General features: G+C 55.1%; 6 protein-coding genes across 6 annotated transcripts; 2 read left to right on the forward strand and 4 right to left on the reverse strand.

Annotated features, from left to right (window-relative positions):
* Positions 1–289: 289 nt before the first annotated feature.
* Positions 290–710, reverse strand: CGCS363_v013741 (NADH dehydrogenase [ubiquinone] 1 beta subcomplex subunit 7; the record flags this gene model as incomplete). The annotated part of the gene is made up of 3 exons (XM_036645590.1): positions 290–391; positions 503–627; positions 686–710. The coding sequence occupies 3 exons, from the start codon at positions 708–710 to the stop codon at positions 290–292; spliced, it is 252 nt and encodes an 83-aa protein (XP_036489975.1).
* A 1,565-nt stretch (positions 711–2,275) lies between these two features.
* CGCS363_v013742 (putative extracellular serine carboxypeptidase) lies at positions 2,276–4,239 on the forward strand (the record flags this gene model as incomplete). Its single annotated transcript, XM_036645591.1, has 8 exons — positions 2,276–2,500; positions 2,553–2,670; positions 2,726–2,880; positions 2,933–3,228; positions 3,281–3,471; positions 3,522–3,687; positions 3,747–3,944; positions 3,996–4,239. The coding sequence occupies 8 exons, from the start codon at positions 2,276–2,278 to the stop codon at positions 4,237–4,239; spliced, it is 1,593 nt and encodes a 530-aa protein (XP_036489705.1).
* A 273-nt stretch (positions 4,240–4,512) lies between these two features.
* Nor1-0 (Norsolorinic acid ketoreductase nor1) lies at positions 4,513–5,289 on the reverse strand (the record flags this gene model as incomplete). Its single annotated transcript, XM_036645592.1, has 1 exon — positions 4,513–5,289. The coding sequence occupies one exon, from the start codon at positions 5,287–5,289 to the stop codon at positions 4,513–4,515; it is 777 nt and encodes a 258-aa protein (XP_036489078.1).
* A 1,376-nt stretch (positions 5,290–6,665) lies between these two features.
* Positions 6,666–7,469, reverse strand: cccA-0 (Vacuolar iron transporter cccA; the record flags this gene model as incomplete). The annotated part of the gene is made up of 1 exon (XM_036645593.1): positions 6,666–7,469. The coding sequence occupies one exon, from the start codon at positions 7,467–7,469 to the stop codon at positions 6,666–6,668; it is 804 nt and encodes a 267-aa protein (XP_036489071.1).
* Positions 7,470–8,559: 1,090 nt separating this feature from the next.
* phoA-0 (Acid phosphatase) lies at positions 8,560–9,881 on the reverse strand (the record flags this gene model as incomplete). The annotated part of the gene is made up of 2 exons (XM_036645594.1): positions 8,560–9,578; positions 9,632–9,881. The coding sequence occupies 2 exons, from the start codon at positions 9,879–9,881 to the stop codon at positions 8,560–8,562; spliced, it is 1,269 nt and encodes a 422-aa protein (XP_036489662.1).
* Positions 9,882–10,846: 965 nt separating this feature from the next.
* CGCS363_v013746 (uncharacterized protein) lies at positions 10,847–11,677 on the forward strand (the record flags this gene model as incomplete). Its single annotated transcript, XM_036645595.1, has 1 exon — positions 10,847–11,677. One exon carries the CDS (start codon positions 10,847–10,849, stop codon positions 11,675–11,677), a length of 831 nt encoding a protein of 276 aa, XP_036489077.1.
* Between the last annotated feature and the right edge of the window lie 607 nt (positions 11,678–12,284).

Below are 12,284 nucleotides of genomic sequence, written 5' to 3' on the forward strand. Positions count from 1 at the left end.
CACTTAACCCACGATGTGTTCCAAAGTTTGCCCAGTGATGCCACCAAGGGCCAAACTCTAGTCGTTTCCACCTCCGTCTGCAATGCCCGATCGTAGTGTCCTTCGTCGTCGCAGTCTGCCCAGGTCGAAGTAAAACGCAGTTGTCATTCGCAATAACGTGAATTCGGCCTCGTTCTATGACCCTCGCGGCAAGTCCAAGTCCCCATTTTCGACCCTTTTGCCGTGGCCCTCCAATGTCACAGGTTATATACACAGACGCGGCCGCCCCGGGCTGTCTTTGTTGGACCCTTCAGTTGCTTCTCGTACCCTTCTCCGCGCGGAGCTCGTTCATCTTGGCGACACGCTTCTTGAACTCGACGTACTGGCACTTCTCGTAGCTGTGGCGCTCGTCCTAGCCGTGGGGAATCATGGGTTAGCAGAGCGTTCGGTCCGTCGGGTGGCCTCTCGAGGCCGGGTTCGGGCAGCGCCGGGAACGACGACGGCATCACGGGGGTGAACGAACATTGCACTTCCACGGCAGGTAGAAGGTATCGGTGCGGCAGCGGTTGAGGGGGATGAGGAGGTGGGCGCAGCTGTCGCGGTAGGCGAGGGGGAGTTTGGCGTCCCGCATCTCCTCGCGGGGCGTCTCTGCAGAAAAGGGTCAGCATGTCTGCGCAGTGTGTAGCATGATGGCGGAGGAACGGACCCCTGGGTTCGAAGTCTCCGGCCATTGTGACGGCAATTGGGGGTTTTGTGATGGGCGAATGGTTCGGTCGTCGTTGGTCAATCGGTCTTGAATTGTCGTCGGAGCTTTGGATTGGATTGTGGAGCTGCCCGTGACGGTTCCCTTTCGGCCTCAATTGTCAGGCTGCAGGACGACTGCTTACGTTTTGGGCATCGTGATTGGCCAATTTGGCGGTTCCGGGGTGCCTTCACTGGACTTTTCAGTGCACAGGCCTAAGAATCCATAGAGTTTGGCCTCCCGACACTCTATTCAACTTCGAAGCCCAAGTCAGGTAAAGATGAGATATACGCATATTGAGCCTTAGTTGAGCTTTCTGTTCATCTAGAAGCTTTGCTTGACTTTGAAGGTTCTTTCTGGTGGTTGGCTGCTGCTTTCTAGACGTATCACTGTTTGGGCATTCCCCGCGTTCAGAAGACGGGCGCCGGAAATAAACACACAGCGAGTACAGAGTCAAGTATGACCAAGGAACAAGAGCTTAATACACTGAAGCCCTTCAGCGCGTTTCCCATGATGCTCCCTATTTTTCATGATTCTCTCTCGAATACAAGTGTATTCGAATTCATATTCTCCAGGCTGGTACAAGGCCATCTCTTGCTTTTCTCAACTTGCCTTGGGGCAGCCATTGACTGAAAACTTGGAGGCCATTCTGAAGACTCTTTCGAACAGCGTACGATTCGTAGATCGTATCTAAAAGACGACCAGAAGCCTCCGATAAGCCCACCTCATGGACTCACATACCATCAATCTCGTATCCCGGAGTCAAAGTTCTCCCTTCGACCATTTGGACCATTACGTTATTCAAACATGCTGTAGCGCCTCAGCTCTTTCAACCAACTCCTTTGGGCTCACAGTCCAGAACAAAAGTTCCAACCCAAACTCCCTCACACTCTCACTAAAAGCTCCCAGCAACATGGCCGATCCGAACCACCTTCCCGTTGGCGCAGGTCGGACCACAGACCGGAGACAGAAGTCCCTGCCGGACTGCCGGCGCGTGTCCACCCGACCTGGGGCCACACCACAGCGTCGAATGCTCACCTTCCGCTTCGAGCTAACCTATCGGCCCACGCAAAATCCCACGCCAAATCCAATCTCCAACGTTGCCATCCATCCATTCCCAAATGCCTATCAGGAACCACCCCCGTCTCCATACCCGGCCGAGGCCAACCCCCGGCCTCATGTCCTCAACGTTACAATCACGACAATCCGTGCGTGCGCGATGGGCGGCCGAGATCGCATCGGGCTGGTCGTCCCCTCTTCCCGCCAACGGGGCCCAGAGAGCTTGGAAAGCTTGTTCCTGCCGAGGGCCGCAATACGGGACGCGTGCGCTGCGATCTTGGGCGACTGGATGCATGGGTCTTGCATATCGGGACTCATTTCGCCGGGATGTTGGATGGGTCTGCTGCTTGCCCAGATGCTGTGTCACTCTTAAAAGATGGCAGCTCTCCCGCCGCCGTTCCCGCGATGCCTCGTCCCTTGTGTTGATCGAGTCGCAAAGTAGGCGTGCCGTGGTGTGTACTCGTCCCTGGCCACCGTAGCAGTGTCTCTGTCACCATGAAGATCTCCCTCGCCTTGTTGAGCTGCCTCACGGCGGCCCAGGCCCATTTCGCCTTCCAGCCCATCCAGCCGCCCTTCAGGGCCGAGGACGACGAGGGCGGACTCGTCAAGCGTGACGCTCTGTACTTTGAGCAGCTCATCGACCATGATGCTCCTGAATTGGGAACCTTCCAGCAGCGGTACTGGGTCAACAGCACCTATTGGAAGGGCCCCGGCTCGCCGGTGAGAGCTGCTCATGGGCACGCGAAGACGCGCATTAGCTGACAATATGTAGATCATCGTCTTCACGCCCGGCGAAGTTGCTGCTGAGGCTTACAGCGGATACCTGACTGACCGCGCACTCACGGGCAGCATTGCCAAGGCTGTTGGCGGTGCCGTTGTGATGGTCGAGCGTAAGCCTCCCCGGTCAACAGATACTTCGAGATGGACCAGACTGACGCAGAGCAGACCGTAATTGGGGCACTTCTCTGCCGTACACCCTCCAAGACACCAAGAACCTCCAGCAGCATACCATGACGAACGCCGTCTTCGACCTCACAAACCTGGCCCGCACGGTCGACCTTCCCTTCGACACCAACCACAGCAGCAACGCTCCCCAGGCTGTAAGTTTTACCGTCCCATCCAAGAGGATCGCCTACTGACATGCGGCTCTAGCCTTGGATCTACACCGGCGGATCGTACTCCGGCATCCTCGCCGCCGCCATCTCCAAGTACGCCCCGGGCACCATCTGGGCCTACCACGCCAGCAGCGGGCCCGTCGAGGCGACATACGACTACTGGAGCTACTTCCTCCCGATCCAGAACGGCATGCCCCAGAACTGCAGCCGCGACTTCAACCTCATGGTCGACCACATCGACACCGTCCTGACCTCCGGAACCGAGGACGAGATCTACTCGCTCAAGGAGAAGTTTGGTCTGCAGGATCTCGCTCATAAGGACGACTTCGCGAGGTACGGTGGCCCTTGAGCCTTCCAGAGAAGACCCAAAGCTGATATCCCACAGTGCTCTCGTTGGTCCTCTCGGATACTGGCAGTCCATCCAGCTGTACTCTGGCTACTCCACTTTCTACGCCATGTGCGACGCGGTCGAGGGCGCCACCGGCAACTTCTCAGCACCCAGCGCGAACGGCGTCGGTCTCACCAAGGCGCTCGACAACTACGCCAAGTGGTGGAGCTCTGAGTACCTCCCAGGCAGTAAGTACACCAAAAACCTCTGTCGGCGAACCCATCTGACCGAATTACAGCTTGCGCATCATACGGCGTCGATGAGTGGTCGGACCCTATGAACGTCGCCTGCTTCGACTCGTACAACGCCACCAGTCCCATCTACACCGACTGGTCTGCCGACAACGCCTTCGGCCGCACTTGGTATTGGATGACCTGCAACGAGCCCTTCTTCTTCTGGCAGACGTGAGTATTTAGAACCTACCTCTGCTCCAAGATGTCCTTCGTTACTGACCCAATCCCAGTGGTGCCCCTGAGGACCGCCCCTCCATCGTCTCCCGCTACGTCACCCCCGAGTACTACCAGCGCCAGTGCGACCTCTTCTTCCCCCCGCAAGGCGACTTCACCTACGCCTCGAACCGCGGCAAGACCGCCGCCGACCTGAACAAGGCGACTGGCGGCTGGTTCTACACCAACACCACTCGCCTGGTGTGGTCGAACGGGTAAGCCGAGACCCTTTCGGTCCGTCATGACATCGACTAACACCCTCGCAGTGAATTCGACCCCTGGCGTTCCGCCTCCGTCTCCAGCGAGCTCCGTCCCGGCGGCCCACTCCAGTCCCGCCCCGGCGCGCCGGTCCATCTCATCCCCGGCTCCCGCCACTGCAACGATCTGCTCATGAGGAACGGCGACGTAAATGCCGACATGAAGGCTGTCATCACTTCTGAGATTGAGCAGCTGAAGACGTGGACCGAGGAGTTTTACGCTGGCAAGAACAAGACCAGGCGTGCCTTTTAAGCGGCTTGCCGCCTTGCGCGGCCACCGGGAGAGACACTAGTTTAATATAAACGAGCTGGAAATTTTCATGTATATAATTCGGCCTTAATAACAACGAAGCGGTAATGGATAAGACGCTCGATGCTAGGTCTACGCCACAAGTATTCATCCAGCGTATTCACCTGAACGTACAGAAACCACATCTCATATATCTACGTCTTGCCTACTTCACAACCATATTCTATACCAACCAAAGTCCTTCCCCGACTTCTATATAGATACCCAAAGCCCCCTCTACCACGGCAAATCAGTCCCATCATAATTCTTGAACTTCCCACTAACCTCCTTCGTCGCCTCATCAATCACCTTCACCATCCCGCCCACGCTCGTCTCGACCGTAATCGCCCCCAAACTCTTCGCATCCGCAACCCCATTCTTCTCCGCCAGCGCCGCCGACATATCCGTCTCCACCAAGCCCGGATGGAACACAAACGCCGTCACCCACTCCTCCTCCACGCTCAGCCGCTTCACCAGCCAGTTCAGCGTCGCCTTGCTCGCGCCGTACGGGCTCAGCCCCACGCCGGGCGGGAACAGCTTCGCCAGGGTCTCCTGCATGCCGACGCTCCCAATGGCCGAGGAGATCGCCACGAAGACCGGGTTGGCGCTCTTGCGCAGCAGCGGGGCGGTGGCGGCGAAGAGGAGGAGGGGCGCGATGGAGTTCACGCGGAAGTGGTCCAGTGCCGGCGCTGAGGTGGTCTCGCGCACGGGGCCGGAGGTGTGGGAGATGCCGGCGTTGGCGATGACGGTGTCGATGGCGGTGATGGCGTGCTCGTCCTGGAGGGTGGCGATGGCGGCGGCGGGGTCGGTGTCGACGGAGGAGTCGATCTTGACGAGGATGAGGGTGGAGGAGGCGCCCTTGGGAAGGGAGGCGAGGGCTTTGGATGAGGAAGAGGAGGGATCGCGGACGCCGGCGATGACGGTGGTGGAGGGGCGAGCGAGGAGGGCGGTGACGAAGCCCTTGCCGATGCCGCGGTTGGCGCCGGTGATGAGGTAGGTTTGGTTGGCGGACATGGTGGGCTGTGAGTGTTGTTTGTTTGTTGGTGGGATACTTGAAGAGTGTGTGGCTGAGGTTGAGATGAACTTTGATGTGTTGATGGAAGTGTCTTTCGTCTGAAATGGTATCAAATTGGGAATCTTATATACATCTCGAAGTTGGTATGGACGTCTGGGGATTTGCAATCGAAGACACCATCATGGAAGCTTCCACACTTACACGAAACCTCTTCCGCTACGCAGGACGACATACATGGCGCACTTCTCTCGGCGCCGAAGATGATAGTGGAGAAGATTGATAATCTGGCGTAATGCCATCATTACTGTTTCGGAGCGGGTCTAGGCGGAGTTTGAATCAAGGTACGGGCAGCTGAGAAGGAGGGATAGTGATCATTAATCAACCACAACGCGGCTGGGATCAAAAGCCTGACGTGCAAGAGCTGAACTCCGCGTATTCGCTGCTGTTATCATTTCCAAGTGACTTGGCCTTCAGTTGAATTGCACGATGCTACCTGATATGAGGACTTCGGGCTTGTGGTAGTTCCGGAAATCTGGCCATCGATGTTTACGAGGTATGACGGTCACGCAAATCCCGGACTGATGAACGTGGGAAGGACTAATGATTTTTGTCTTCAATAGTGACAACCGAGAGACGGAAAGACGGATTGGTTCCATAATTGCCGATGTAGATGGAAAGAGCTGACATATTCATCTCATCAAGTGTAAAATGTCCATTGGTATGAGCAAACCCGCATTTAGTGATCCATGAACATGCGGAGTTTTGGGTCGTGGTATAGACTGTAGTCCATAAGCTCTGCGCTAATCACCCCTGCTCTTGACAGAGCCTGTGGCTGCAAGTCACTTCAAGCGTTGTGCTCAAACTTGCAACCTTCGACCGAACCAACCACCCACCATTCATGCACTCGAGAGTCAACACGAACTTCACTACTCATTGACGCTTTTCTCCTGAGCACTACTGCATCCTTTCTCTTTTTTTCGATTGATTTGTAAGATCCATCATGTCGTCTTTCGTTGACCCGCTTGATCATGCTAGACAGTTTAATGCTAGACAGTTTACTGATCACTCGTGGCCCGAGGCGGGAATCTGTGTTCACTAATCGCCAAGACCAGACCTAATCCACACCTAGCGCGACTCCAACGCTCAACCTGCATTCTGAAATAGCTTAAGTAATTCTTCAACGGGCGAGATGTGGAAAAACAAACGTCCTTCAAGGTGATCTCATTACTCATCAATCGATACTGAGTCGAGGCGCGACGAAATCTAATCACGATGAGTGCATGGGATTTTGTCTACTGATGCATCATGAGTAATCAAAAGACGCCGCAGATTTGAAAAAAGACATGGTATCATTATTCAAGACTCATACGACCCCTTAACTAACTCGCTCATTCACCAGCATCACGCATAAAACAGCCGCCCCAGCCGCGCAGGACCCGAAGAAGGCCATCTGCACGCCCTCCCACAGACACCGCCTCCAAGACCCGTCCCTCGTCCCTAGAGCCCAGCTCTTGCCCGCGCCAAAGGCCAACAATGCGACAAGGCAGATGGCGATGCTCCACCTCAGACCCTGTCCCACGTTCGGCGCGATGAAGTAGGGCAGCAGAGGCATGAGGCCGCCGCACAGGTAGCCCAGCGAGATGGACATGCCCGAGAACACGGGCGATACAAGCGAAGAATTTTGTTCGGTGGCAGGTGTGTCGCTGGCGAGAGATGATTGCGAACTTCGTATCCTCTTGGATGCCCATCTCGAGCCTTCTGGTTGCGAGTTGATCGCCTCAAGCACCGTCGCGACGGTGGCGTCTGGTAGGTTGAGAGGTTGGAGATATCTCCGCACATCCTCCTCAGCCTCCTCCACCCTCCTCGGGCCGCTTTTCTCCTCATTCTCGGCGACATCTTCCTCGCTACGACGCTCTGCGAGCAGCATGCCTTGTTCCTCCTCCTCCTCCAGCGAAGAACCCGACCGTAGCGTTTCGCGCGAGGCGTCGCGGGCGGCCAGGTACCCGCCGATGCCCATGCTGATGCATCCCGCGCACAGCTCCGCGAGCCCGGCGTAGATGACCGTCTCGCTGCGGCCGAGGGAGCTGAGACCGGCCGTCAGGGCGAAGGGGACGGTGAGGCCGTCTGAGAAGCCGAGGGTGAAGTCTGCAAGGAAGCGGGCGAGGTTTTGGGACGCCATTTTGTGTGTTGCGAGGTTTGAGACTTTGGTTTGAGGATCCAACGGCGGGAATGTGATGGATGAGCAGTTGCCTTGTTCATGGACCATGGGACATGGTTATCGTGTCGTTCCGACGAAGATGATGGACGGTGGACGAGCACGGTGGAAGTCGTCAAAATGCCCAGAATGCCAAGGAGCTGTCAAAGAACGCGGGAGGACGGGTCTCAGCAATGGGTGATTTGGAAGGACGTGGAGGGACCGAAGCTTGGCGATCGGATGGAGACGCCGAAGACACAGGTCCGCCGCCTTCACCGTTCTGGACCAGGTTCTTGCCTACCCCTCACCACTAAACATCTACCAACACCGTAGGTATCTCTTTCACCCTAAATTTAGCCCTCCTAGTGGCTCCTCGGTGAGCGATCGGGGAGGAAACGGCAGACCCGACCGACATCAGCAATCCGGATATGCGATGCCGCGAGGCGAAGCAAAGTTTCTTTGCGGTGGATCGACTGAAAATCGCTAGTTCCTCTACAACAATTGTTTCTGCGGAGAAGGAAACATATTCATGGATTCATGGGAAAGCAGAAGGGCCAAGCTTTCGCCCAGCAGCGATGCCAAGAATCACCCACGTGGGTGGGCTTCGGGGGAAAATGTCCCCTGTCACTCGTCCAATCAAGCATTTCTGATTTCCCACCTTCCTGACAGGGTAATCTGGCGACCGGGATGATGCATGGGTGGGGGGGCAGGGAGGGGAAGATCACCTCAGCTCTCCACTTGTATTGATCCCCTGCTCTCTTCGCCGGGCATGAAGTGCCTTCCCTCGTGGGGCAGGTCGACGACATCACACGACATCTTAGTCTGCAACCCTCGGAGGAAACGACTCGTGCGAGCGGCTGGTTGGCTGGCTGTTTTGTTGTGCGAGGCCGGGATGGGGCCGATCACTGGGGTCACTTGCTGCGAGCTTGCATGTTTGCCCGTCACGGTTCGCATGTCAACTGAGGGGGGCAAATGAGGGGGACGCGGTGGTGTTTGCGACCAGAATGTTTACTGTCTATGTATTATTGACGACTACGATATTTACAATGACCGAAGCCAAAAAGACATTATGCTATTAGGCCGCGTATCCGGCGGGAGGGTTGAGGCCATCGGGCACGTGGATGGTGTCCTCGTAGTACGTAGGCGCGCAGCTCTTCTCCCACGTCTTCTTCACAATGTCGAGGATCTTGCGACCAGCAGCGTTCTTTTCCAGGGCCAGGTTGGGCTTGGGGTAGCGCTTCGGCGCCTTGGTGTTGAAGAAGCCGGCGTAGGACTGGTTCCAGAAGCGGTCGGGCGTCGCGGACGCGTCGCTCCACTGGCGGATGACGCTCTTGGTCTTGTCGGCGACGACCTGGAACACGTTGGCGCCGACGTCCCAGCGGCCGAGCGTGGGCAGGTCCCAGTTGGCCTGCACGGTCGCGAGCTCCGAGTAGTGGTTGTAGAAGTTGGCGTCCTTGGAGCCGACCTTGTCCGCGGGCACCGCGTCGCCGAGCAGGATGCCCATGATGCGGTTCTGGTGCGTGTACGTCTCGTTCTCGTCGAAGGTGATCAGCACGAGGGTGTTGCTCATGAAGTTCTTGTCGTTGAGCAGCGGCTCAAGGAAGTTGCGCGTCCACTTGCCGGCGACGGTAACGGAGGTGTCGTGGCCGTCGGAGGTCATGTTGGGCGTGATGAACATCCACTGCGGCAGCTTGTTGTCCTTGAGGTCGCGGTGGAACATGGAGGCGGCGGTGTTGGTCATGGAGATGTTCTTGATCTGCGACAGGCGCTGCTCGGAGCGGGTGACGCTGTCGAAGAAGATGGGCGGGTTGTGCTTGCGTACGTAGTCGTTGGCGCCGTTCTGGCGGTTCACCCAGGCCATGCCCTCGAAGCCGGAGAAGGGCATGTCCTCCTGGTACGACGCCCAGGAGATGCCCTTGGTGTCGAGCAGGTCGAAGACCGTCGAGACGTTGCGGTCGGCGCGGTTGAAGTCGTCGTTTTGCATGCCGAGGTAGTCGCCGCAGACGGAGGCGAAGTAGTTGGGCTCCGAGGGGTGCGTGACGGCGAAGTTGTTCTCCAGGAGGATGCCCTTGGAGGCGAGCCACGCCAAGTTGGCTGCAACATGTTAGATATGTGTCATTAGGTATCCGAGAATAACAAAGACTCACGATCACCAGCGGCCTTCTCATAGTCGGTGTTCTCGTTCCAGATCACGACGAAGCGATCGAAGGCCTTGCCCTTGACCTTGCTGGTCGGGCTGCTCGTCTTGGCCGTCGCGGCCGCGGCGTAGACCGCAGCAGTGCCGGTCGCGGTGTAGGCCGTCTCCCAACCGACGGTGCTGGATGCGGCCTTTGCCTTGACAGCGGCGGCAGAGGCACCAGCCGCGAAGAGCACGGCCGAAACTGAAGTGCAACGCATCTTTGGGATCGATCGCGCAGGATGTCAGGATTGGAGGAGAGTGAGCCTTCAAACGAGCGAGAGGCTTGAGAGCAGCGCGTGGCGGGCGAGCGACATGACGAAGATCGAGAAAGAATCACGGGCTGCGACGCTAGATACACTCCGTTGCGTTGACAGCGTCCGCCCCCCTTTTTTTTCCCCGCTTATGCAAAAACATGAAAAAAAGCCAATTTTACGCTGTGACGCGCATTTCTCTGCATCGCACGCAAAACGCGTCAAAGTCATCACCAACACCTCAATTGCCGTCAATCACTATAGTCCCAGTAGTATTCAAACGTATAACTACACGATAGAGACATAAGGTGTGTATTTCATGCTTCCGTAGCAGTCAATCTACCCATCGAGGCATTGCCAACCCAGCTAGTCACCTCATCCCCATACCATTCGACCAACAAAAGGTCTATTTTCGTCATGAGAGATCAAGATGACATTTGCTGAGGAACAGAAGAAGAGACCTGCTGTATGACTTTATATATCTACTCAGCATACGGTTTGTATGGCTCTGAGTAATATATAAGCATACCAAGGGGCTTGATACGGTTCTTCAGAGCAAATGCTTTGGCAGTCAACAGGATTAATGACTCTCCTGATAGCTCAGCTTGTTCACGATATTGAGCAAGAGTCTACTGCTGTATAGATTGTGCCCTGTTACTTACAGTTTGCCGCTGGTCAGTACATGTCCGTGGTTTATTATATCAGATACATCGAGAAAGACGCCGGGCGACGACGACGATACAATGGCGCCCAGAATATCGAATCTACAGCTATCGACGATCGCGATGATACTGCCATTCGAAGACCAAAAGACCCACGAGCTGGCAAGTATCGTTGGCTGTACCGAACGAACGATTCGACGACATAGATCACGACGTAATATCACTGGCGAAGTGCAGAGATATAAGAGGTGCCGCCAGAGTCGACAAAAGATGGAAATATGGCATCGTACAGAGCTTCTTGAACTACTGCAGTACCGCAGCGATCTATCTCTTGAAGAGATGCAAGATTTCCTATTTGAAGCCTTCGAGATCCAGATCAGTCGTTCTGCAATCAGTCGACAGTTAAACTCAGCTGGCTGGACGAACAAGAAGTCCAAGATTATTGCTGCTCAGCGAAGTGACGAACTACGATACGAGTACTTGTACCGTATACGACGATATCGCCCCGACCAGCTGGTATTCGTCGACGAATCCGGCGTCAATAAGGATACTGGGATACGGAGGACTGGATGGGCGCCGAAAGGGCTTGCTGCGTTTCGAACTGCAGAGATTGATCGGTTTCAGAACTCTCGCGTACAGATCCTGCCAGCCCTCACGTTGAGCGGTATCCTACACTTGACTACGTATTATGGTACGACTGACGGCGATGGGTTCTTTCGTTGGCTACAGGAGTGCCTTATCCCGAAATGTGGGCGTTTTCCAGAGCCAAACTCTGTCATCGTTATGGATAACCTCTCCTGCCATCGTATACCTGAAATCGAGGGTTTATGCCGGGTATCAGGTGTCCATCTCGAGTTTCTGCCTCCGTATTCACCAGACTTCAACCCCATCGAAGAGTACTTCGGCGATCTAAAGCGATACATCAGGAAGACGTATTCGAAGTGGAACAACGATGAGAATGACACTCGGGATTTCATGGAATATCTACGTGACTGCGCTATGGAGATTGGGTATCGTCTACCCCAGATCGAGGGCCATTTCCGCCATTCGTTCGTCAACTTTGATGGGACAGAGCATATATTTGACGATATCGAACTATAAAAGGGAGGATTTGCTGCCAATATTGAACATCAGCAAGCAATCCAAATTTTCATCGTGCGTTCGCGCGCAATAGATCTTAATCGTGTCGTCATATGATGGTCAATCATCAAATCCATGATTGTAGCCAACAAGATTGCCAAAAGGTTAGCCACAAGCGCACCAGAACACAAAAAATATACCGTCGTCCATTGTTTTCGTCGGTAGCTACGTATACATATCAATTTTGCCTGTATAACGGCTGAAACGCGTTGTTGATGCTTGTGACGATGATTTGTGATGATGACACGTCATCACGATCAGAGACTTCAACCATAGTCAGAGACTTCAACTGCCCCTAACCAGTATCGGGATGGACCGAAGTGTATTGTTTGCAGATCCAAAATAACAGTAATTCTATTGCTTTTATACGTATAGAGCGGCAGTGTTGAATCTACGGCTATGGGTAGACTTTTCCGTGGTTGAACACGTCATGCAAAAAAATCGCGCATACAGTCAAACTTCACACCACTCTTGCTGTATCACTCTTCTTCGTTATCCTCCTCCGAGTAATACGTCTCTGTTGACGACGTATCACTCGAGATTTCAATCTGATTGTCCTCATCGCCTT

The sequence above is a fragment of the Colletotrichum siamense genome, assembly GCF_013390195.1.
Source record: "Colletotrichum siamense strain Cg363 chromosome Unknown KSG_Cg363_contig09, whole genome shotgun sequence".
NCBI lineage: Eukaryota > Fungi > Ascomycota > Sordariomycetes > Glomerellales > Glomerellaceae > Colletotrichum > Colletotrichum siamense.